General features: G+C 43.2%; 1 protein-coding gene across 1 annotated transcript in view; it reads right to left on the bottom strand.

The window, feature by feature from the left end:
• Positions 1 to 16198: 16198 nt before the first annotated feature.
• The window catches only part of ATOH8 (atonal bHLH transcription factor 8), a 33704-nt gene continuing 26488 nt past the window's right edge, over positions 16199 to 23414 (bottom strand). The window contains exon 3 of the mRNA XM_045017413.1: positions 16199 to 17687. Within this exon, the coding sequence (XP_044873348.1) occupies positions 17682 to 17687 (6 nt within the window). The 3' untranslated portion in view covers positions 16199 to 17681. The remainder of the gene's footprint in view (positions 17688 to 23414) is intronic.

Raw genomic sequence — 23414 nt, 5'->3', positions numbered from 1 at the left:
CGCTATTGACATTGCCATGAAAAATCTGTTTTACAAAATGAACTCCTGTAGCTGTTTTGTTTTATGTTGTCCGATGAGGAGCACCACCTATCCACACCAAAGGCTATGGAGCTATAATGTTTTAGATTTTTTTTAATGGAGCGATTTTAATATGGCTATAGCTGCATGTAAAAAAAAAAGGGGGGAGCAGCTGAACTTGTGAGGAAAATCTATGTTGATGGCCTCTCTACACCTTAAAAATACCATAGCTGATCTGAATTCTTTCTTAGAAAACACATTTGTGTTGGGCTTGGAGGAGCTAAGGCCAAGTTTTGGCTCACTGCAGATCAATGTGTTAAGAATCCTAGGAACCAGTGATGCAAAGCTAATTTCAGCTGCTAGCAGGGCCTTATCCTGAGAAGAGCTGTGCTTCTCTTGAAAAGCACTGAGGGCTCCCCTCTTCAAAGGTGATGATTCAGTTCCAACAGAGTGCTTGGTGCATTGTGCTACGCAGACATAGAAAGCCCCTGTCCTGAGGAGCCTCCTGTCTCCAAGATAGATACATACACAGAAGATGAGACACCATGAAAAATCCAGGAATGCAGCTAACTTTGACAAAACATTTTAACTGGGTGGAGTTAGGGCTGGTTGGATATTTTCCACTGGAAATGTTTTTGCATAGAAAATTGGGGTTTTGAATTACAGATTTTTTTTGTGAAAAATTTCTGCTTTCCATGGAAAATTTCAACTTTTTGCTGGAAAACTGAAAACACTGGGGATTTTGGCTGAAAATGTTTTGGTGCAAATGATTTATTTTTCCATTTTGTTTAAATTGATCATGGGGGGAAAACCCCATTTTCCAACCAGCTTTATGTGAAATTCTCAAAAGACTCAGCTTTGGCCTAACTCTGTTCCTATTGAAATCCAAGGGCGTTTTTACCTGTTGACTTCAGCGGGAACAGAGTTTGACCAATGCTGTGCACGTTTGAAATACTCACCCTAAGTGATAATTTCATGGAGAACTCTCTGCCACCCATCCCTAATGTGTTCAGGTGTATGAATAATAGAGTGACTTGGCTGATCTCAACACCATGGCATTGGCAGACAAGTGAACGCTCAGCTAATTAAGATCTAAATAATGCACTGCAGGGTATGATACGTGTGTTTGCAGTAGGGCTCAGCAAACAAAGGGCTTGAGTGCAAACGCTGCTCCATTCATGATCATGTATTTTAAACCATTTTAAGGTCTTCTCATTATTTGGCTTGGTTTTCGTTGCTAGGAGAGATTCTCACATAGGAGAATCTGCCTGCATGAAAATAATGAATGAATTAAATGTTACATGGACTTCCTCTGCCCAGCCCAGTGACTGTGAGGGTATCATGCACTATTATACCATCCGTGCTGCCTGGAGAGCTTTCCCGAAAGCAGCTGGCAAAGAGAGTGCCTGCATGAGTTTGTAAAAGCCTTTCCCCAATGTCTCGGATTGAAACATCCTTTGAACATTCATCTCGCAGAATTTTTTTCAGTGACATCAAAATAAGTGTCAGTCAAGTCAAAGGAATTTGGAACATATTACATGCACATTTGTGCATTGTTACGAATAGGATTTTAACAGTAGTAGCGACGGGGTCTTCAAAAGTATGGGCCATGGTGCATTCCCCCTTAGCAGATGTAGGCTGAGATATTCAGAACCAGTGAAGAAGGATGGAGCTTCATAGAGGCAGTCATGGCCTCCTACAGATCCCAGAGGTTGTGAGCTAGATTCCCAGTCTGTCCCGTATTGGGGGGGAAATCCCAGCCTCCACCCCGAATGGAACAATTCAGGAGTAAACACCGGTGACGATGTGCTTAGGACACCCAGAACTGTGAGCCACTGTTACCCCTCTGACTTAGCAAGAGCTACAGCCAAGCTACGGGTCAGCTCTCTGACACACCAGCCTGCCTGCCTTGCCAGCAAACTCCTCAGGACTCTGCCAGTCCAAACGTTGCCCTGCAGGAAACAATCAGCAAAACCCAGTTCCTGAGCTCCCCAGAGACAACTCCCTGCAGTGTCCAGACCCTCCCATGGGACGCTCATGGAAATTATGTTCCCTGCCTCCAAAGAAGCAGAGCATACCCCAGCCGGTGGGTTTAGCTGAAGGCTCACACTTCACTTTCATACACAGCACTGAGATGGTGCTAGGATAATATGTTTATTGACAAGAACAGAGGTTTAAGTGATACTGAGTGTCAGGAACTCAGCTGCCTCTGAGCTCGGTTCCCTAGCAACCCAGTGAAATCGGCTGGGCCCAATAACACCTCACTAAGTGACTCTGCTCCCTAAGCAGTCAGAAAACCCACCAGATCCCCATTTAAGCCCCGTAGCAACCACAGCATAGTGGCGGCTCAGTGCCTGCAGCTGTGCCAGCCCTGCTTCTTGTCTAGCCCTTTGCCTCAACCCTTGCTTCAGCCCTAGTTCCTGCCTAGCTTTGAATTCCTGGTTCTGACCATTGGCTCATGCCCTGACTATGCCTCCGGTCCTGCCCTCTGAGTCTGCTCTGACCACTAAGCCAGACTTCTGTTCCAACCACTAGGTCTCACTGCTCAGACCTTGGTGTGAGACACTCAGCAAGAGAAAAACAAAACAAAACACGCTTTCTAGTGACTAAAACGTAATCTTAGGAAGTTACAATCTTTGCCAAGCAGTTTTCTTACTTACATCAAGTTGCCAAAAAGAACAGGAGTACTTGTGGCACCTTAGCGACTAACACATTTATTTGAGCATAAGCTTTCGTGGGCTACAGCCCACTTCATTGGATGCGGTAGCCCACGAAAGCTTATGCTCAAATAAATTTGTTAGTCTCTAAGGTGCCACAAGTACTCCTGTTCTTTTTGCAGATACAGACTAACATGGCTGCTACTCTGAAACCTATCAAGTTACCAGCATCCCTAGCCTGCCAGGCTAAGGGATCCAACTTTCACAGGCTGGAAGGGTGCTGTACCGTGTGTTCCCACGGTGATGGATAAGTTGATTAAAAAGAACAGAGATTTTGCTCCTCCAATATCTCTGCCTCAGGAGCCAGGAAGGCTTCCTGGGCTGCTGATTCTGTCCCCTGATATGATTGTTAAATGTTCTTTGCCACCGCTTCTTTAGCTTGCTGACTTTGTTCACCTTATATGTAAATGTACTTTCATTGTCCTCTGTCTGTAACCAAACGGGTCAAACAGGTGAATCCACATTCCTTTGTCTAGGGCGGGGTGGGTTCATGCTCTGCCTCCCACACACGTTTTAAGAACATATTTCCAGCACACATCTGTGACTCTTTGTACGCAACCCCGATATACATCACGTAGTGATTTTCAGGATCAGCATGTCACCAGTTTACATCTGATAATACCTTTTGTGATGCCTTTGAGATACATATGACACCAGCATGTTGGGTCAGTGAGTGTGTCAAGCCTGAGGTGAGTTGCAGCAGGGCATTGAGGGGGCTCCCAGGGTCACAATGCCATAAAAGAAACCTTAACTGTTGCTGCTGCTTTCTTTATTTGGATCACCATGCTGCCTAGGTGTCCTAGCCATGGGCCAGGAATCCACAAGAGGGGGGTTTACAGGCCATGAATTTTGCTGATAAGAGGGCAGACCGACATGCAATCACTATTCACGTGAGTAGTGTGCTTAGATAGCACAGTGAAGGATGGACAGGATGATCTTTTGAGTTCAGTAGGACTATTTTATTCACCTGAGCAAGCATTGATTCCATGAATAAGAGTCTGCAGGCTCAGGCCATGGTTGGAATTATCAGGCTTCCAGCTATTTGCAATGGGTCTTCCAGATCCTTTGCGAAGTTGGCAAGATTGTACTGTGCATGCAGCGTGACATTATTCGGATACACGTTTGACAACTTCCAATTTCACGAGTCTTGTGCAAGTAAAATATTATTTATAAAAGCTGCATTCGTATAGGAGTTTTTTGTATAATTTACATCTTTTTAAAGAAGACAAAAATAAGGAAGGAGATAGTGGATTTATCTGACTGTGATGGTTGCATTTGGTTGGTACTATGTTATTTAGATTGTAAGCTCTTTGAGGCAGGGACTGTTTTTGTTCGGTGTTTGTACGGCACCTAGCAATGGAGTTCTAGTTCATGTCTGGGGCTCCTAGGCGCTATGGTAATACCAATAATTAATCATCATAATAATTATCTGCTTGTTAAATAGTTAATGCTAATAAAGAAGTTTGAACTCAGAACAAAAAAAACCATAGTTTGTTTATAGAACACAGGAAACTGAATAGACAGAGCTAGAGCAGAAAGGTTTCAAGAGGTGCCAGTCCTCTTCTGATATTTTCTGTTAGGGAATTAGGTGTCTTAGAGTTAGCAAGATACGTAGTATTAAAAATATATTTATACAAAGCCAAACCATTCTTCCTTCCTTGAACACAATCTTTGATCCCTGACACTGAGCACCACCTCTGTTTTCAAAACAGTCTTTACCTGCTCTCTGAAATCACAGGCAGGCACCATTTTTCAGTTCTAGTATTTTGAACATGCTAACCCTCAGATTCATGCTCAGAAATCCCACCAAATGCAGCTTGTTTGAATCTGCTGTAGGCACTCGCATGTGAAGACCTTTGCACCACTCCAAAGTGGAATCACAGTTTTGGAGGCAGCCCTATGTCACTTATTTCCCATGCAAGTTGTTTAATCCATTAGGGAAATTTCAGTTCTTGCTACATGATTGTATCTTCATTATCTGGGAATAAGGGAGAAGCTGTGAGCGGGGGATAGCTGTCCACTCCTACGTAAACACATCCTGAACTGATTAGTTACCAGAGCAAAGGAAATCTTCATGATTTTTACATTAAGGATCTAAGGGTTGGTTTTTTTTAAATTTTTAGTTTGTGCTGTTTTAAATGCTTGAAGTGGAAGAACACCTTTCAAGTGTGTCAAGCACATGCTGTCCAGATATATTCAACTTTAGGCATCTGAAATCTCCAGATCTATCATTAGCAGGCAGCTCAATTTCCTGACAGACAGCCCCACTGTTTCTTAAATAAATAAATAAATAAATAAATAAAGTAGTCCATTCCCTTGTTCTTTATTACAAGCCCTTAGTGGTGAAAGAACAGGTTAAGGACTATTTAGAAAAGCTGGACATGCACAAGTCCATGGGTTCAATTCTAATGTGTCTGAGGGTGCTGAGGGAATTGGCTGATGTGATTGCAGAGTCATAGGCCATTATCCTTGAAAATTCGTGGTGATCGGGGGAAGTCCCGGACGATTGGAAAAATGCAAATATAGTGCCCATCTTTAAAAAAGGGAAGAAGGAGAATCCGGGGAACTACAGACTGGTCAGCCTCAATTCAGTCCCTGGAAAAATCATGGAGCAGGTCCTCAAGGAAACCATTTTGAAGCACTTGAAGGAGAGGAAGGTGATCAGGAACAGTCTACATGGATTCACCAAGGGCAAGTCATGCCTGACCAACCTGATTGCCTTCTATGATGAGATAACTGCTTCTGTGGATATGGGGAAAACAGGGGATGTGATATATCTTGACTTTAGCAAAGCTTTTGATACGGTCTTCCACAGTATTCTTTCTAGCAAGTTAAAAAAGTATGGATTGGATGAATGGATTATAAGGTGGATAGAAAGCTGGCTAGATCATTGGGCTCAATGGGTAGTGATCAATGGCTCAATGTCTAGTTGGCAGCCGGTATCAAGCGGAGTACCCCAGAGGTTGGTCCTGAGGCTAGTTTTGTTCAACATCTTAATTAATGATCGGGATGATGGGATGGATTACACCCTCAGCAAGTTCACAGATGACACTAAGCTGGAGGCAGAGGTAGATACACTGGAGGGTAGGGATATGGTCCAGAGTGACCTAGACAAATTGGAGGATTGGGCCAAAAGAAATCTGATGAGGATCAACAAGGACAAGTGCAGAGTCCTGCACTTAGGACGAAAGAATCCCATGCACTGCTACAGGCTGGGGACTGACTAGCTAAGCAGCAGTTCTGCAGAACAGGACCTGGGAATTACAGTGGATTAGAAGCTGGATATGAGTCAGCAGTGTGCCCTTGTTGCCAAGAAGGCTAACAGCATATTGGGCTGCATTAGTAGGAGCATTGCCAGCAGATCGAGGGAAGTGATTATTCCCCTCTATTCGGCACTGGTGAAGCCACATCTGGAGTATTGCATCCAGTTTTGGGCCCTCCACTACAGAAAGGATGTGGACAAATTGGAGAGAGTCCAGCAAACGGCAACAAAAATGATCAGGGGGCTGGAGCACATGACTTCTGAGGAGAGGCTGAGGGAACTTGCCTTGTTTAGTCTGCAGAAGAGAAGAGTGAGGGTGGATTTGATAGCAGCCTTCAACTACCTGAATGGGGTTCCAAAGAGGATATAGTAGGCTGTTCTCAGTGCTGGCAGATGGCAGAACAAGGAGCAATGGTCTCAAGTTGAAATGGGGGACGTCTAAGTTGGATATTAGGAAAATCTATTTCACTAGGAGGGTGGTGAAGCACTGGAATGGGTTACATAGGGAGGTGGTGGAATCTCCAGCCTTAGAGGTTTTTAAGGCCTGGCTTGAGCCCTGGCTGGGATGATTTAGTTGGTGTTGGTCCTGCTTTGAGCAGGGGGTTGGACTAGATGACCTGCTGAGGTCTCTTCCAACCCTAATCTTCTATGATTCTATAATTCTATGATTATTGGTGGTTGATTCTTAATTTATTTGAGGTGATGGCATCTGTACTATAGGTGTGTAAATGCAAATAATCTGATGAATTCAGTTCAGATATGAAGTGGTACCATCCCTGCCTTTAATATACATATATATGTGCTACATTATCCACAACTAATTTATTATCCGCAACCACATCTGAAGTTAAACAGCACCCAGCAAGGTAATGCCACAGTTTAAGACAGGAAGTAACAAATTCTGCACATAGTTGAAATTGCAGGAGGGTTATATGGTTTAATTCTGATACTAAAAGAAAAACATCCACCATTTAATTGTAAATGCACATAGATATACCTGTAAAGGTCTGTTTATTTAAGCGCCAGTTCTGCATACACTTATGCATGTGCTTAACTTTATGCATGTTAGAAGTCCCTTTGATTTCAGCAAGATTACTCACAGGCATAAGTGTTCGCAGGATCAAGACCTTAGACACTGATACTCATTTGATAGATAGCAATGACTCCAATGGTGCAAATATATTTTACAGTGCATGACAGGAGCTTTTAGCAGTTTGTTGGTAAAGCGTACTGTCCATGCAGCAAAGAGTCCTGTGGCACCTTATAGACTAACAGACGTTTTGGAGCATGAGCTTTCGTGGGTGAATGCCCACTTCATCGGATGCATGATAGTTTATTGATAAACCTCATGGCCAAACTCTGCTCTCCCTTTCACTGACCAGTGTACATCTGGAGAAAGACCATTGAGATCAGTCAGAGTTTATCTGGATTTACACAGGTGTGTCTGAGAGCAGAATTTGGCCCTGAGTACCTGGGCAATTTTGGTCACTTTTAAAACAAAGTCACATTAAGATCCTTGGGTGATAGCTGCGAAGTATAGTTACTGATGATAAAACAAAAATGTAACTAGGAGATGTCTACCTTTTAAACTGCTGCCTGACATAGCTGGAGAGACGTGCCAAAGACTCCATAGATGTCCATTAGGGACTTTGCTATTGCTATTGATTTTTATATGGAAGGTGCCCAGATACTATGGTGATAGATGGCAGGATAGAACTTTTAGAGAGATTATCTTGAAAAACTCTTGACTCTTGGACAGAGAGGGTAAATTAAAGTCAGGGCTAATATTTACAGCTGATTTACAAAGGCCTGAATACACCTTCGGATTTAATGACCCCGACAGACTTTTGATCTAGAATTAACATTATAAAATGTTTTCTTTTGGGGGTTTTTTGCTTGTTTTTATTATGATTTTTTAATCCTTTGGAGCAGACCAGTGAGCTTGTGTCACTAAGACCTAAGGCAGAGCAAGGCTTAATGCTAGTAGGCCATCTGTCCCAGCTCCTGCCACTGTGAGAATCACTGAAAGCAACGTTAGCAGAAACATTCCTCAAGTCTACCTGGATCACTACTTCTGTCACTCCCCCAGGTCCTGGTCTATGTTTTACTCTCCATTCTCACTCGCTGCCTTCCTCTCACCATTACTGCTATGTAATCACATGGATTTGGGACTCTCTGATGACCAAAGAACAATTTGCCTGTCCCCCTAATAATGGCTATTCTTTGGTAGTGAATGCTCTGGTTGGTCTAGGGGGCCCTATATGTAGCATAATTTTCTATAATTACCTCAATTTACACTGCAATCCCAAGGCTATTATATAGGGTGTAGTATGTGATTACATATATAACATATATGGACCGAAGAGCATATATATCATTACACAAATCATTCATGTAACCATGCTGATACTTTTTTACACAGGGTAAGTACATAAATTGCTAATCATTACAATATAGTTATACTACAGCTGCACTGTAATTAGTGTCCCGTGACATATAAAAGGAATAAATGAACTCCATGTAAAAGCTACAAAGACCATTGAAGTCAGAAATACTTTAGAGTGTGTGAAACATTCAAGTAATGAAAATCCAGGCAAAATAATATCCCTTCCATCATACATAAAGAATTGTATATCTCCTACTAGTCTCATTCTTATATTTTTGTCCTTCTATCCATTTGTTGTATTTACCTGTTGTATCTCATCTTACTCTTAAACTGCAAGCAGGTTGGGGCAGGGACTGTCTTTTTGTTCTGGCCTTATACAGCACTTAGCATAAAGCAGGGGTTCTCAAACTGGGGCTTGGGACTCCTCAGGGGGTCGTGAAGTTATTACATGGGGGTCACAAGCTGCCAGCCTCCACAACAAACCCCGCTTTGCCGCTAGCATTTATAATGGTGTTAAATATATTTAAAAAGTGTGTTTAATTTATTGGGGGTGTCGCACTCAGAGACTTGCTGTGTGAAAGGGGTCACCAGTACAAAAGTTTGAGACCCACTGGCATAAAAGGTTTGGCCTGTTAGGCATTACCACAATAGAAATAATAATAATAATGAATATACAAAGTGCTGTTAGTAAGTAGTGTTCTGGCAGCTAATTAGTTCAGTGAATGACCAAACAAGAAAACAGAGCGGGTTAAATCATGGGTCAGCTCTTCCAGTCTGTCTGGGCTGTGCTTGGCACAAGATCCACTCTAGATGTGGGGGAAAGGTGGTTTTAAGGCATTTTTATGCTCCCTTGCATCCTGGCAGTGCAGATGCCCATCTGATCCTTGGCAAAGTTAGAGCAGCTTGAGACAGGCAATGCAGCTGGCATGGGACCCAGGATCTGGCTCTACATGTTGTGAATAAATTACCCAATGAAAGTAGTAGCCCTTGTATCTGTCTGGGAATTATTTATGAACCAATCCTTATTTCTGCATATGTGCCTATTTGTAAATATTTGCTTCATAATTTATGGAAATAAATTTGAGCCCTTGGGACATTCCAAACCCAGCCACTTAGGCTATTTGTGATGCTTTGCTTGTGCTAGGTCACTGAAGAACTCATTGACTTCACTGGAGCTAATATGGATTTTCACCAGTGAAAATGAGTGGAGAATTTGGCTCTGAGTTTGTATTCTGTGGCTATAGACTACCTAGAGCCATGGGGATACTTGAAAAACACATGGAAATGCAACAGAGAAAAATGATGTTTTAAAAACAGAGGGTCTTCAATGGGGTTGTGCCAGGGAAGACTTTGGCTCAATGACTGGACTACATCAAAAATGTTAATGTTGGTATCTGCATTATTAATACAAAAGTATATTAAAATTGGTTTTGAATAGAATAGCTGAAGGACTAGATTTAAATTACGTTGCCAATAAATAATGGAAACGTGTGGGGCCAGATTTATGTTCTGTCACATCAGTATAAATCCAGACTGACTTCATGGTCTTTGTGGAGTTACTTCATATTTCTACCAGCAGAATCTGATCCCTTAGATTTTTATGTTACAGGAATTGTCTAAGCTCACCATTTCCATTTAACCAGGATTTTATCAAGAAGAATTTGCCAGATCCTCAGCTGGCATGAATGAACATGGCTCCAGAGACGACAGTGAAGCTACCTTGGTTTAGTCCTCTTGAGGATCTGGCCCTCCAATTTTAAAGGAGGATTTGCAAACGAGAAAAATAATGAAGGATTGTTCTGATTTTGCTCAAACGTGCACCACTTTTACATGGGTGTAACTTGCATTAATTACGACAGACTATATGGGTGCAAAGAGTCAGAGGTGGTAACTCAACCCTGTTTCTGTACAGCATTCGGAGTTTTAAACAAGGTTTGGAGTTCTGAGTACAAAGACCTTGGCCTGCTCATTACCATGGTAAACACACTAGAAAATTCATGGCAAAGGTTAGAATTGTATTGACGGAGACACACAAAAGGAAAAGAATAAAAAAGAAGCAAAAAGCACTGAAACTGAAATTAAGTGAGTATGCAAAGCAAACTTAATTAAAACCTATCAAAGTCTCTTTGTAGAATGAGGGAATATTGATTAGAGTCTTTTATTCTGTCAAGCAGCCCTTCTTGGGGGGGAGGGAGGAAAGAAAGGGTAAGTTCTGCTGTTCAGTTCTCAGCTATTACCTCACCCACCTTGTCTCTCTCAGATCCTGGGACTGACACAGCTACAACAACCCTGCGCTCAGTTCTCAGTCAGGAATGATAGTCACTTTCCTGCTTTCAACACAGGAGGGTGAGAAGAGAGAGGATATTAAAAGACAGGGAAATGTGGGTATTGTTGATAGTCTCAGGATACAGGGTGGCTGGTCAGTCACAGATGCTTTGGGCCTGCAGGTTGGCTGAGACACCTATTTTTCCTGTTTCTCTGGATCTCATCTTACCTCCCTGGACAGGGACATTATTTATTTGGTCTGGTCAGGTCCTTCTCCTTCACTAGTTCTTCTCCGGCTGAGCAGGGCTAGTTGGGTTGCTCCATCTCATTGTGCTGATGCTGTGCGGTGTAGTTGATTTCAGAATCAGAGAGAGCCAAGAGAGGAGGAAGACGGTGTGGGGAAGGGGGTGGAAAGGGACACATGAGGGATGGGAAATCAGGGGCGGCTCTAGGAATTTTGCCACCCCAAGCACGGCAGGCAGGCTGCCTTCAGCAGCTTGCCTGCGGAGGGTCCGCTGGTCCCGCGGCTTCGGCAGACCTCCCGCAGGACCAGCGGATCCTCCGCAGACACACCTGCAGGAGGTCCTCCGAAGCCGCGGGACCAGCGGACCCTCTGCAGGCAAGCCATGAAGGCAGCCTGCCTGCTGCCATCGCGGCGCCCGCAGGGCGCCCCCCGCGGCTTGCCGCCCCAAGCACGCGCTTGGCGTGCTGGGGCCTGGAGCCGCCCCTGATGGGAAAGAGAGAGCAGGATCTCACATGTATCAGGCTGGAGTTCTCACTATTACAGTGTCGATGGTCAGGCGTTCCCACTGGCTAGAAGTAGCAGTGTAGACATTCAGGCTCAGGCTGGAGCCCTGGTTCTGAAATCCAGGGAGGGAGAAGAGAATCAGAGCCCAGGCTCTAGCCTGAGCTTGAACATCTGTACTGCTGTTTTTATCTCCATAGCGCGAACCCTGTGAGTTTGCGGCCTGGTCTACATTACAGGGTTAGGTCAATGTAAGCTCCCTTGCGTCAGCCTAGCCATGGAAGTGTCTTCACTTAAATTTGGCTCCTGATTTAGTAATATCACCTCCACGAGTGGCGCAAAGTCACGGTTGATGTAATTAGGTCAGTGTAGAAGCTGCACTGCTTACATCAACTGTTCCTGGCTTTCAGGTGCCATTCCACAGTGTCCCACACTGACAATACAATCGATACAAGCGCTCCTGGTGACAACGTGCTCCACCGACACGAAGAGCCAAAGGTGCACACACACAAGTGATTTAATAACTGCAGTGGCTGTAATGCTGGTGTCAGGTCGACATCATCTTGTAGTGTGTGTAGACATGACCTAAGTCAGTTGACCAAGCTTGAGATTTGCTGCGGTGGGTCTTTTATTTCAGCGTAGGCATTCCCTCAGATACCATAGTCATGGGGGCCACGTAAGGACCTAAGACTAGACTTGAATATGTCAGCTGAGCATGAGGTTGAAGGGAATAAAAAGTCCTATGGAAAGGAGAACGTTGAACACTAGTAGGTGGAGAATATGATTCTTAGTCTGTGTGCACTTTATATATAGCTTGCTCTCTGCTTCCTGTATTTCATCTTTGGTGTACATCAGAGGCTCTGAAATGGGAACCGTTGACAGCATGCAATATGAACACTGCATTTTCAGAGGTCCATCCACCTGTCTTTCAATCTGAAACAGTTTGTCCTTTTTTCTATAATATTATTTCTCTCTTGGAACTAAAAGTGGTGTCATGCACATTGGATCATTGGGATTATGTTTTCCATACAAAATGATGGGACCAGATTTTTAAAGGTATTTAGATTACTAAAGGTGCTGATTGGTGCCTGGTGGGATTTGCAAAATTCCCTATAGGTGCCTATCTGTACTGTATCTTAAAGTGCTTAAATACCTTGTAAAATCTGATGCATAGTGCTGGATTATCCTCTCTTTTACAGGGGTGTAAATCAGGGGTACTCTCTTGAAGTAAATAGGATTATGCAGTGAGAGAATCAGGGCAGTCTTCCTAATGTTATGAAGTTTAGTTAGAATTAGGTGGTTCTTAGAGTTGGTGCTTAGATACCTTGGTGCTAAGTGTCTTTTATATACATGAGATTAGATAGATGTGCCTCCCTAGACACATTGAATGTTTCCTTTATGGCCAGATGCTCCAGCCCAAAGGAATACAGAGGGCTAAATCCATCCTAATTTACTGATTTTCTCTGGTCTCAATGGGGTTGCACAGGGTGTACTTCAAGACATTTTTTGCCACTGAACTTCCATGCCTGTGGAAGCACTACATTTCTTCTCTGCTATATGCAGGATTACAAACCCCAAGCATTCAAAATTCATGAGTCAGGATCCCCCAATATGACAGGCTTAAAAATCATGAGATTTAAAAAAAATATTTGGGGTTCATTCCATTTGCCATCTAGCTTTGTGTCCTTAGGGTGTAGTGGGTTCACACTTTCAAGCTTTTCTCTGTAACCATTATGTCTAGAAACTCATTTTTTTAAAAAAATGAAAGATGAGATTTTCAGGGTCTGAGGCTTTAAGAAAAGCACCAAATACTGTATTGTAAGACTCGGGATAAAATCACAAGAGTTGGCAAAACTATATTTGCAACCTGGGGTCTCTTTACTGAGGTTGTCCTCTTTCTTCTTGAGTGGTTTTACAGAACTGTTGAAAGAGGTTTTCTGTATTGAGGGGGGATTCTTATCTTCAGCCCTATTCTTGTATGTGTGCTTTTACATTATGCATGAGATACATTGTATACTAACACTGTATGGAGTTCTGCTGAAGTCAATAGGATCTCCTGAGATGTAAATCATCCCAGAATATGGGCTATATTCTGCTCTCTTTGACACCAGTGTAAATCTGGACTAACTCCACTGATTATAGTTAGTTACATACCAGTATAGCTGAGAGCAAAATTCGGTTTTATATCTATAGCTGCTGCTAGCATCGGCATTCTGGTACAAGACTAGGTAACATCTCAATGAGTTGTTTGTGTCAGAACATTTATTTAACATGCAGGTACAATAGCTCTCATGGAATGCTGCTGTGAATCCTTTTCTATTGAAACATACAACGTCTGTTTGTTTCATACAGCTTAAGGTCCATTTCATGCCCCCTGAAAACTCACAATGGGGAGATGGAGGTGATAGTGTTGTCACATTTCTAAGATCTGCTTTCATTGTTAAATATCTCTGAAATCTTCATGTTGGCTAAAGTCATTCAGAGATCATTTAGACCTGAGTGGTACAGTGCCTGACCAGGGCAGATGCTATCATATACTAGGGGTGCTGTGTGAACACTTACAAGGTGTGGTGCTTTAAGTACAGCTGATGTGTGCTGTTATTGGCATGGCATACCTTACCTTTTGCATTATAGCCCATAACACCCAGGAGGCAAGAATCTGATCTCAGGTACAATATACTGGTGTAAATCTGCAAAAATTCCATTGACTTTACTGTAGTTACTGTGCTCTGGATTTACACTGCTGTAATCGAAATCAGAATCTGGCTCCATTAGCCTATAGTGGCTAGACTCAGTAGTCCTGGTGAGCACCACTCTGTGCTGTAGTAAATCTGTTATCAAACTAGAAACCCTTTCGCCTGGATCAGCTCGTCATTACTTATTGACCATGTTGTCGCCTCTCTTCATTATGGTAGGTCATGGTCAATTACAGTTGAGCTCTGGCAAATTGTTCACGTGTAAATTAAAAGGACAACAGTGTCAAGGAACAAGTTCAGCTTCAGGGCGCACAAGTAAGCAACCAGGAAACATGCAGCTTCAGGGCTATGTCCTGTTCTTTACTTTAAACCCTGCAAATCTCAAGATTTTGTGTAACTGAACCCCAAAATTGAAAATAAGGGCAAGGTGGGGGAGGGCTCTCTTGAAATTCAGATACGCACAGTTCGTATGACCATTTTTTCTTACCTTCAACACATGTATTCATTTGGGCTGTTGCGAGGGAAAAGTCTACTTGCCAAGGGAATTTCCCTTCGGAAATGCTCTGCAGAGTGCATGGTGGTGTTAGGCATGTATATCATCTCTTAGATCAGCTCACTGAGATAGCATTAAAAATGTGTAACAGCCAATGGACCGTTTATATTAAGGTTTTGTCTTCACTGGCACAAAGGTGTCTTTTTTTACAGAGAGACAACAAACTCTGGGTAGTTATCTCAGATAAACCACTGGTAGCCGTTAGCAGGCGGTAGCTAGTCAAGGTCAGCACTAAACTCCTGCCTATGGGTGACCTGGCCTAATTTACCTCGCAGAAAAAACTCCAGTGCCTTGTCTGCACTATGTTTTTAGAGTGGCACAGCTCACACGTGTGTTAGTTATCCCATGGTCAGAACTCACAGTCATTCTCAGTGAAGACATGGCTTAGGGCTATCAATGTCAGTGATGTAATGCGGTGGCGTTGGGCAGTAACTATTGTAGTTCCCTAGTTTTAGGTAAATGTATCCCATTGAGAGTCCAGAGAAGAGCTGAGTGAACAAAATATTTTGTGGACGTTTGAAGACCTGACATTGCTTCTGGCTGTACTCCATTAGTATTAGCTTTTGGCGAACATTCCTCTGCAGGACTTTATGGCAGGAGCAGCAAATTTAATGTGAATGCTAGAGAATATTAGAAGAAAGTGAGTTTTGGCGTTTGTAAATCTGAATCCTGATTTTGTGTCCCCCCTAATCAGAGCACATGCAATACCATGTGACCTAGATATCCAACCAGAATGCAGCAGTACAGCTCAGCTTGTGACTCCTGCATATTTGCAGCAAATTGCTCTGGCACTTGTTCCTGAAAAAGAACTATTAGCAAGTAATGAATAATGAATAATTAGTAACTAACACACCGTACAAAATGGTGAACTCCTTCTGGACAATTTGTGATCAGAAAAGGAAACTAAGTTTCTTTTAAAGGTGCCCACTCTGAATTTTTCACACAACTCTACTCCAGATCAAACAGAGAACTGGCTGTGCTACCCCAACTACATCTAAAGCAGCACGGGCTGTGTCAGTTTTATCTCCCACCAGTGGTTCCAAGCCAAATTCTGTGCATTGACCCAATGGGAAGGCAGGTTTCCTGCTAATTGAAGCAGAGTTTGTCGCTAGGCCCCAGAGCACCCCCAGGTACACACATTCGCTCATGTTGTGGTGTTCCCTCCTCCCTGCCCCTCAATCTTCAATTCCTTCCCAGTTTCTCCCTCAGGTTAGTTAATTCTCCTCTGCTGTACCAAATCCATCAGTTCATACCTCCCCCTCCCATCTTCCTGGTATCTCTCAGCAGTGGGTCTTCAAAGCTGCAGCAATTCCCTCCAGTATCCCTATAGTGATTGCTGATAACACCCCACTGGAGATTTCTGGGTGGTTGCTCCACTTCTGGTAGCATTGCTCAAGTATGCTGTGACTCCGAAGCACTGTGTGGGCTGTGGGAGATGTATTTACTTCCTGTTCAAGGGTGTATCATGCAAGGGCGCCTCAGGCATTTCAACTGGGAATTCTCCCATGCCCTCAGTGGAAACCTGCATTCCAGTGAACAAGCCCTCAACCCAGAGTCCAGTGCTCAGTCACGGAGGGTCAGACGTTCTTCAGGGTGGATACCATGCAGCCACTCAGCCTTCATATACCGCCACGAAAGCCAGGAGTGATCTCTTTAAGTTGGTGAGCTCATACAGAAAAATAAACAGATGGCAACTGATGAGTTCAGGATTTTGTATTGATATCAGGTCAATGGTTTAGTAGCACAGAGTCTGATCTCCCCTCTGCACACACGCCTAATTCCTGCTGAGGCTGCTAAGAGTTACATGTTCATATAATGAAGAGAAGAGGCCCCCCCCCCCGCCCTCATGCAACTCCAGACATACACACACAGGGGTAGATTAAGATCTGTTACACTGGAGTAAATCAAGCGTAAGTAAACCTGATTTACACTAGTGTAACTGAGATCTGAATCTGTCCCCTGAGGTATAACCTTTACCCTTAAGTGAAAATGAAATAGGTTAATCTCCTTTCTTTACAAACCCATATTCTTTTACTCTGACACTGAATTCTGTCCTCCACTAGCAGATGTCTTGCATATGAACTGCATTACCTATAAAGTTTGCTTACTCCAAGCAAATGGTTCTTAATTTTTTTACTTCAATTTGAAGCGAAAAATACAGTATAGGATTCAAATGCCTTTGCATTACATGGGTTTTTAACTACTTAAAAAAAAAAACAGCCAAAAATGACTTCTCAAAACTGAAACAACTACTGAATTGTTTTGCTAAACATCATGCTGCCTATCTGAACTGTCTTATTGATTTTTTTTATTGCTTTACGTGGCACTTTTTATTTATTGATATATTTATATTTAAAAAGCATAGATCTGGTTTCAGCTCTCACTTTGTGTCAATATTTCTACCTTTTGCACGTGTTTCCCAGCAGGAAGAAAACCAGGTAATTGCCAAAGAAGTAGAACAATGAAATCGCTGAAAGAAAGAGAGATCAACTCTGGAGCAAGTGTTGGTGTGTCCTGGCTTTTTCCGGCTGTGAATGCTGGTTCCAAGGCTGCAAGTAGATAGATATGAACAGGAGAAAGAAAAGAGGAAACTTTTAGAGAAGGATTCAGAAATTCAGATTTGTCACTGATTAAACTGGCCCACTCAACATTACCTAAACGGAATTTCTGAGTTTTCTTTGGCTCAAGGATTTAACGTTTAAGGCAAAACTAGACACAGTGTAGAAGCTCCATCGAGTCTTTGGCACAACAGCTACAACAACAACAAAATGACTGTACAACATGAGCCGAGAGCATAACATTTCCCAGTTAAGCAAAGGGAAAAGTGCTAAATAAATTGCACATACTAAAGGTGGCTGGCTTAAAAAAAAAAAGGCATCTCCATTTTTTTTCCCAGAGATTGAGAAAGTCCCACTGCCAACTGTCGTCTTGAAAAGGGATCTTTGCAAAAAGCTGCAGTCTTCATCTGGATCATGCAACCTTTGCCAAGAATGGATGGAACTCTGATTGGAAAGTCTTCTGAATCCTCCCTCCTGGTTATTACTCCTGGAAAGAAATGACATATCACAGTGGTAAACGTATTGGTGAGTGGGGGATTCTTTCAATGACACCAGGTGCTTGTTCTTTAAAGGCCCAATCCTGTGTCTATAAAAGTCCATGGCAGTGCTCTTCCCATTTTCTTCAGTGGGGCAGGATCAGGCTTAATTGCTCTGAGAAGGAAAGGTTAGGTGAGCTCAGCAGAACCTGAATGATATGGTGTCTCAAGGATGGAAGCACAGAACGTTAAGGGCCAGATTCTGCTACTGCTATTTCCAATGAGTAGCATCTTACTGAGCAGGGTGTCCCCTTGAAATCTGTGGGGCAGATGGTGAATCCCAAACTCACACTACTGAGCAGTCGCTCTCGGGGGAGCTCCCAGGCTCTGGCTGACTTCAAAGCTTCATTGTGAGTAAGGAGTTCACAGGCCATTTCACGGAGCGACATACTGCTCAGAGAGAGCCAGCGTGGCGGAAACACGCCTGGATCAGATCCTTGTTGAGCTGGTTCAAGTTTTTCATGAGCCTTTTTCTATTTTTAATGAAAAATGACATTTAAAAAAAAAACTTTTGCATGAAAAGTTTTTTTTTTAATGTTTGATTTTTCACCCAAAAGAGTAAAACTATTTTTTTCATATTTTGTTTTTCCCTGACTTTCCCCCTGCCCTTTCTAGTGACAAAATGGGGGGGAAAACGGGGGGAATGAGGGAAAAGGGGAGTGAAAAGAGGAGCCCCCTTCTCCCAGGAAACTGAAAAATGTTGGGGAAAATGGCTTTAGATTTTTTTGCAAAATATACTTAGTTTTTTATGCAGCTCTCTTGATTCCCCCCAACTCGTCAATGCTTCTGCCCCCACAATCACTTTCTCTTCTTCCCCATCACCTTTCTTTCCTCCTATAAATCTCATTCTCTCCTCCCTCACAAATCCTCTCCATCTCTTCTTTCTCCTTCCTGACCACTGTACCCAGAGCGGCAAGTAAAATTCAGGGCTGTCTTGCCAATTGTGTTTCCCACTTTCACATGCACACACTAGGTGCCAGATGGGTCCCCAAAAGCAAATTTATGCTGAAAATGAGAATTTATTTGCAAAGCATGAAATTGTAGATGCTCAGATACCACAGTGATGGGCGAGGCCTACGAGCTTAGACAGAACAGAACAGAATGGAGTAGAACAGGCATGAGTGAGTGTATGTGTGTTTTTAGGGAGGAACTGTGACAAAGGAGAAAGGTGCTGAATCCAGCTACAACTGCTGAAAGCTGAAGTGATTGTAAATACAACACTCATATTTGAAAAGCCTTGTGAATTTTCAAAGACCTCTCAGGATCTGTTTTAAGTTTCAGAAGTTGACCACAGATTTATGAATGGAAGGGAAACTAAATGGCACAACCTGGATTTGTGCGACAGAGTGACTTGAGTTACTGCATTCATCTTTCTGGTTGGTGTGCTTCATGGCCTTCAGAAGTTAAATGTCCCCCTTGCATTCGTTTGTGCATAAATCTGTTAATCACGTGAGTGACAGACCTAGTTTGGGAATTTGCACTCAGCTGTGGAATGTCACTGCAATGTTTTACTGCATCACAATACACAGAACTCAGAGCTGTGGTTTCAAACATAGAGAAGTTGCTCACAAACCCACTGCAGAATGCCCACTATGCATTTCCGAACAAATTTTAGTACAACTGAGACTTTTTGTTACTCCCAGTCAGGCTCTTAAATTCCATTTTCAAAAGTGTCTTAGGCACTTAAGGGCTAGATTCACAACGGTAATGGGTGCCTACCTGCCTCTTTAAGTGCCTACATCCAGCATTTAGGCACCACGGACATTCTCAAAACCACCACTTAGCTGCCACCTACCTCTGTAGACACCTAAGTTTCTTCTGATGGGCATATGCAAAACCACCTAAGACCTGATGCTGACCCACAGCTAACAAGCAGCTCAGCCAAAGCCCAAGTGGGATTCTCTTATTGTGTGTCCCCCTGCCTATCTTGCCAGCAGAGCCTGATCCCGAAGGAGATCTCAGAGCATGCTTACAGACTCTGGCCTCCCTCACATGACAGTTGATGTGTCATGTTGAATATCCAATAGCTCAGTAGTTAGGGCACTCACTTAGGATGTGGGAAACCCATGTTTGAATCCCCACTCTGCCAGATATGGAGCAGGGACTTAAATTTGAGTCTCCCACATCCTATGTGAGTGCCCTAATCACTGGGTGTAGAGTCAATCTCTCCCTGAAAGGCCTTTGAAAATCCCATTAGGTGCCCATCTTCAGATTTACAAATTCATTCCGGCTCTAAGTCACTTTTAAAAATGAGACTTTGGATCCCAAGTCACTGAAGCACTTTTGAAAGTTTTACCTTGAGAGTTAGTGACACAAAATAAAAAACCCATAAGAACAGCTGCGGTGGGTCAGACCAATGCTCCACCTAACCCAGAATCTGGTCTTCTGACAGTGGCCAGTGCCCAGGGCTGGCGTTAGGCCGATTGCCCCGAATTGGGCCCCCCCCCGCCTAAGAGGGCCCCACATCCGCGCCTAATAGGGCCCTGTGCCCTAAAGAAGAGCGCCTAACTTTTTAATTTTTATTCACCCTGAGGTGGCCCAGGTCTTCAGCAGCACTTCAGCGGCGGGTCCTTCACTCGCTCCGGGTCTTCAGCGGCATTTCGGCAGCGGGTCCTTCAGTGCCGCGGAAGACCCAGAGCGAGTGAAGGACCCGCCGCCGAAGACCCGGACCGACGCCGCGTATTCGAATCGGGCCCCGCACTTCCTAAAGCCGGCCCTGCCAGTGCCAGATGCTTTAAAGGGAATGAACAGAACAGGGCAATTATTGAATCATCCAGCCCCTGTTATCCAGTCCCAGCATCTGGCAGTCAGAGGTTTAGGGTCACCCATTGCATGGGGTTGCATCCCCGACCATCTTGGCTAACAGCCACTGATGAAACTACCCTTCATGAACTTATCCAAATAGTTTTTGAATGCCATTATACTTTCAGCCTTCACAACATCCTGGGGCACTGAGTTCCCCAAGTTGACTGTGCATTGTGTGAGGAAGTACTTCCTTATGTTTGTTATGAACATACTGCCTATTAACTTAATTGGGTGACCTTTGGTTCATTTGTTATGGGGTAAATAATACTTCCTTATTCACTTTCTCGACACCATTCATGATTTTACAGCCCTCTATCATCTCCCTCTCTTAGTCGTCTCTTTTCTAACATGAACAGTCCAAGTCTTTTTAATCTCTCCTCATATGGAAGCTGTTCCATACCCCTAATCACTTTTGCTGCCTTTCTCTGTATTTTTTCCAATTCTAATATAGCTTGTTTGAGATGGGGTGACCAGAACTGAACGCAGTATTCAAGGTGTAGGTGTGTATCATGGATTTATATAGTGGCATTATATTTTTTGTCTTATCTCCCTCTTTCTTAATCATGGCTAACATTGTTAGGGTTTTTTGAGTGCTGCTGCACATTGAGCAGATGTTTTCAGAGAATTATCCACAATGACTCCAAGATCTCTTTCTTGAGAGGTTTAGACCCCATCATTTTATATATATTGTTGGGATTATGTTTTCCAATGTGTGTAACTTTACATTTATCAACATTGAATTTCATCTGCCATTTTCTTGCCCAGTTTTGTGAGATCCCTTTGTAACTCTTTGCACTCAGCTTTGGACTTAACTATCTTGAGTAATTTAGTACCATCTGCAAACTTTGCCGCCTCACTGTTTACCTCTTTTCCCAGATCATTTATGAATATGTTGAACAGCACTAGTCCCAGTACCGATCCTTGGGGGACCCCGCTATTTACTTCTCTGCACTGTGAAAACTGACAGCTTATCCCTACCCTTTGTTTCCTATCTTTTAATCAGTTATTGATCCATGAGACGACCTTCCCTCTTAGCCCATAACTGCCTGCTTTGCGTAAGAGCCTTTGGTGAAGGACCTTATCAAAGGCTTCCTGAAAGTCCAAGTACACTGCATTGACTGGATCACCCTTGTCCACGTTTCTGTGTTTCTAATTCTAGCTGATAGGTGAGGAACTATTTCCCTTTATAAAAGCCATGTTGATGACTCTCCTAACATATCGTTTTCCATCTGTGTCTGATGATTCTGTTCAACCAATCCACCAGTTAGGCCTACTAGCCTATAATTGCCAGGATTATCTCTGGAGCCTTTTTTAAAAACAACTGTTGTCATGTTAGCTATCCACCAGTCATCTGGTACAAAGGATGATTTAAGCGATAGGTTAGATACTACAGTTCTGCAATGTCATAGCTGAGTTCCTTCAGAACTCTTGGGTGAATACTGTCCAGTCCCGGTGACTTCTTATTGTTTAATTTATCAATTTGTTCCAAAACCACTTCTACTGACACCTCAGTCTGGGACAGTTATTCAGATGTGTCACTTAAAAAGAATGGCTCAGGTGTGGAAATCTCCCTCACATCCTCTGCAGTGAAGAACAATGCAAAGAATTAATTTAGCTTCTCGGCAAGGGCCTTGTCTTCCTGGAGTGCTCTTTTAGCACCTTGATCATGCTAAAGGAGCTCTCAACTTCCACTGACTGCACTGGGAATTAAAGGTGCTCTGCACCTCACAGAAAGAGATGCAGGACTGAGGCCTTACCCAAAAGGTACCGGAACTGGAGTTCCAGTACTCTCTAAAAGTGCTTAGACTTTACACTGAGACGTGACATATAAATGTAAGTGCATTGGTAGGAACATAGGCATTGCCAGACTGGAGCAGACCTGAGATCCGTTTAGTCCAGTATCTCATCTCTGACAGTGGCCAGTACCAGATGCTTCAATGGAAGGTGTGGAAACCCTGCAGTAGTAGATGTGGGATGATCTGCCCCTTGCATTAGGTCTCATCCTGATCTCATGTACTTAGAGATTGGCTTAAACCCCGAAGCATGAGGTTTAATATCTTTCCACAATTTTTGTTATCATTAACTATCATAACTCTGGATAGTCTTGATACCCATATAAGGGTCCAGTCCTTTTTTGAATCATGTCAAGTTCTCTGCCTTCAATACGCTCTCCATGGCAGTGACCTCAACTGCACATTGAGTAGAGGTTTTTATTGAGCTGTCAATAATGATGCCCATGTCTGTCTTGAGTCTTAAAGATAGCCTTTACAGGGCTTCATAGAGCTTATCACTGAAGAGTGGGGGCTTTCTCTATTCCTGACCTAGACAAATCCCGAACCAGTGACACATCCGCTTTGAAATAGGCATAAGATACAAAAGATAAAACCGGGGATGCTGGATCAGACCAGAAATTTACCAACTCCTGCATCTTGCCTCACTGTCTGGCAACAAACAAACAACTCCAGAACAACAGGTCCACAGGGCACCCAGCCCATTGTACAGTGTTCTGCATGGAAGGGAAAATCACCCTGGATTAGCCAAACAGCTGATTGCGCTCAAAGCATAACTTCCAGAAAGGCCTCCAGTCTGATCTGACGATATCAAGAGATGGAGAATCCACCATCTCCCTGGATAGTTTGTTTCAACATTTAATCACCTCGCTGCTGGAAATCTGAATTTGTCTGGTTTGACCATCCAGTCAATGGTTCTTGTTGTGTTTTTCTCCACTGGATCTAAGAGCCCTTTAGAACATGATATTTTCTCCTTGTGAAGTACTGATGCACTATAATCAAGTCACTTCACAATCTTCTTTTTGATAAGCTAAACAGACAAAGTTGTAAGGCATTTTCTCCTGCCCTGAAATCATTTTTGTG

The sequence above is a fragment of the Mauremys mutica genome, chromosome 5 (genome assembly GCF_020497125.1).
Source record: "Mauremys mutica isolate MM-2020 ecotype Southern chromosome 5, ASM2049712v1, whole genome shotgun sequence".
Classification (NCBI taxonomy): domain Eukaryota; kingdom Metazoa; phylum Chordata; order Testudines; family Geoemydidae; genus Mauremys; species Mauremys mutica.
Note: the sequence above shows the minus strand (reverse complement) of the source record. Positions and strands in the feature narration are given on the sequence as shown.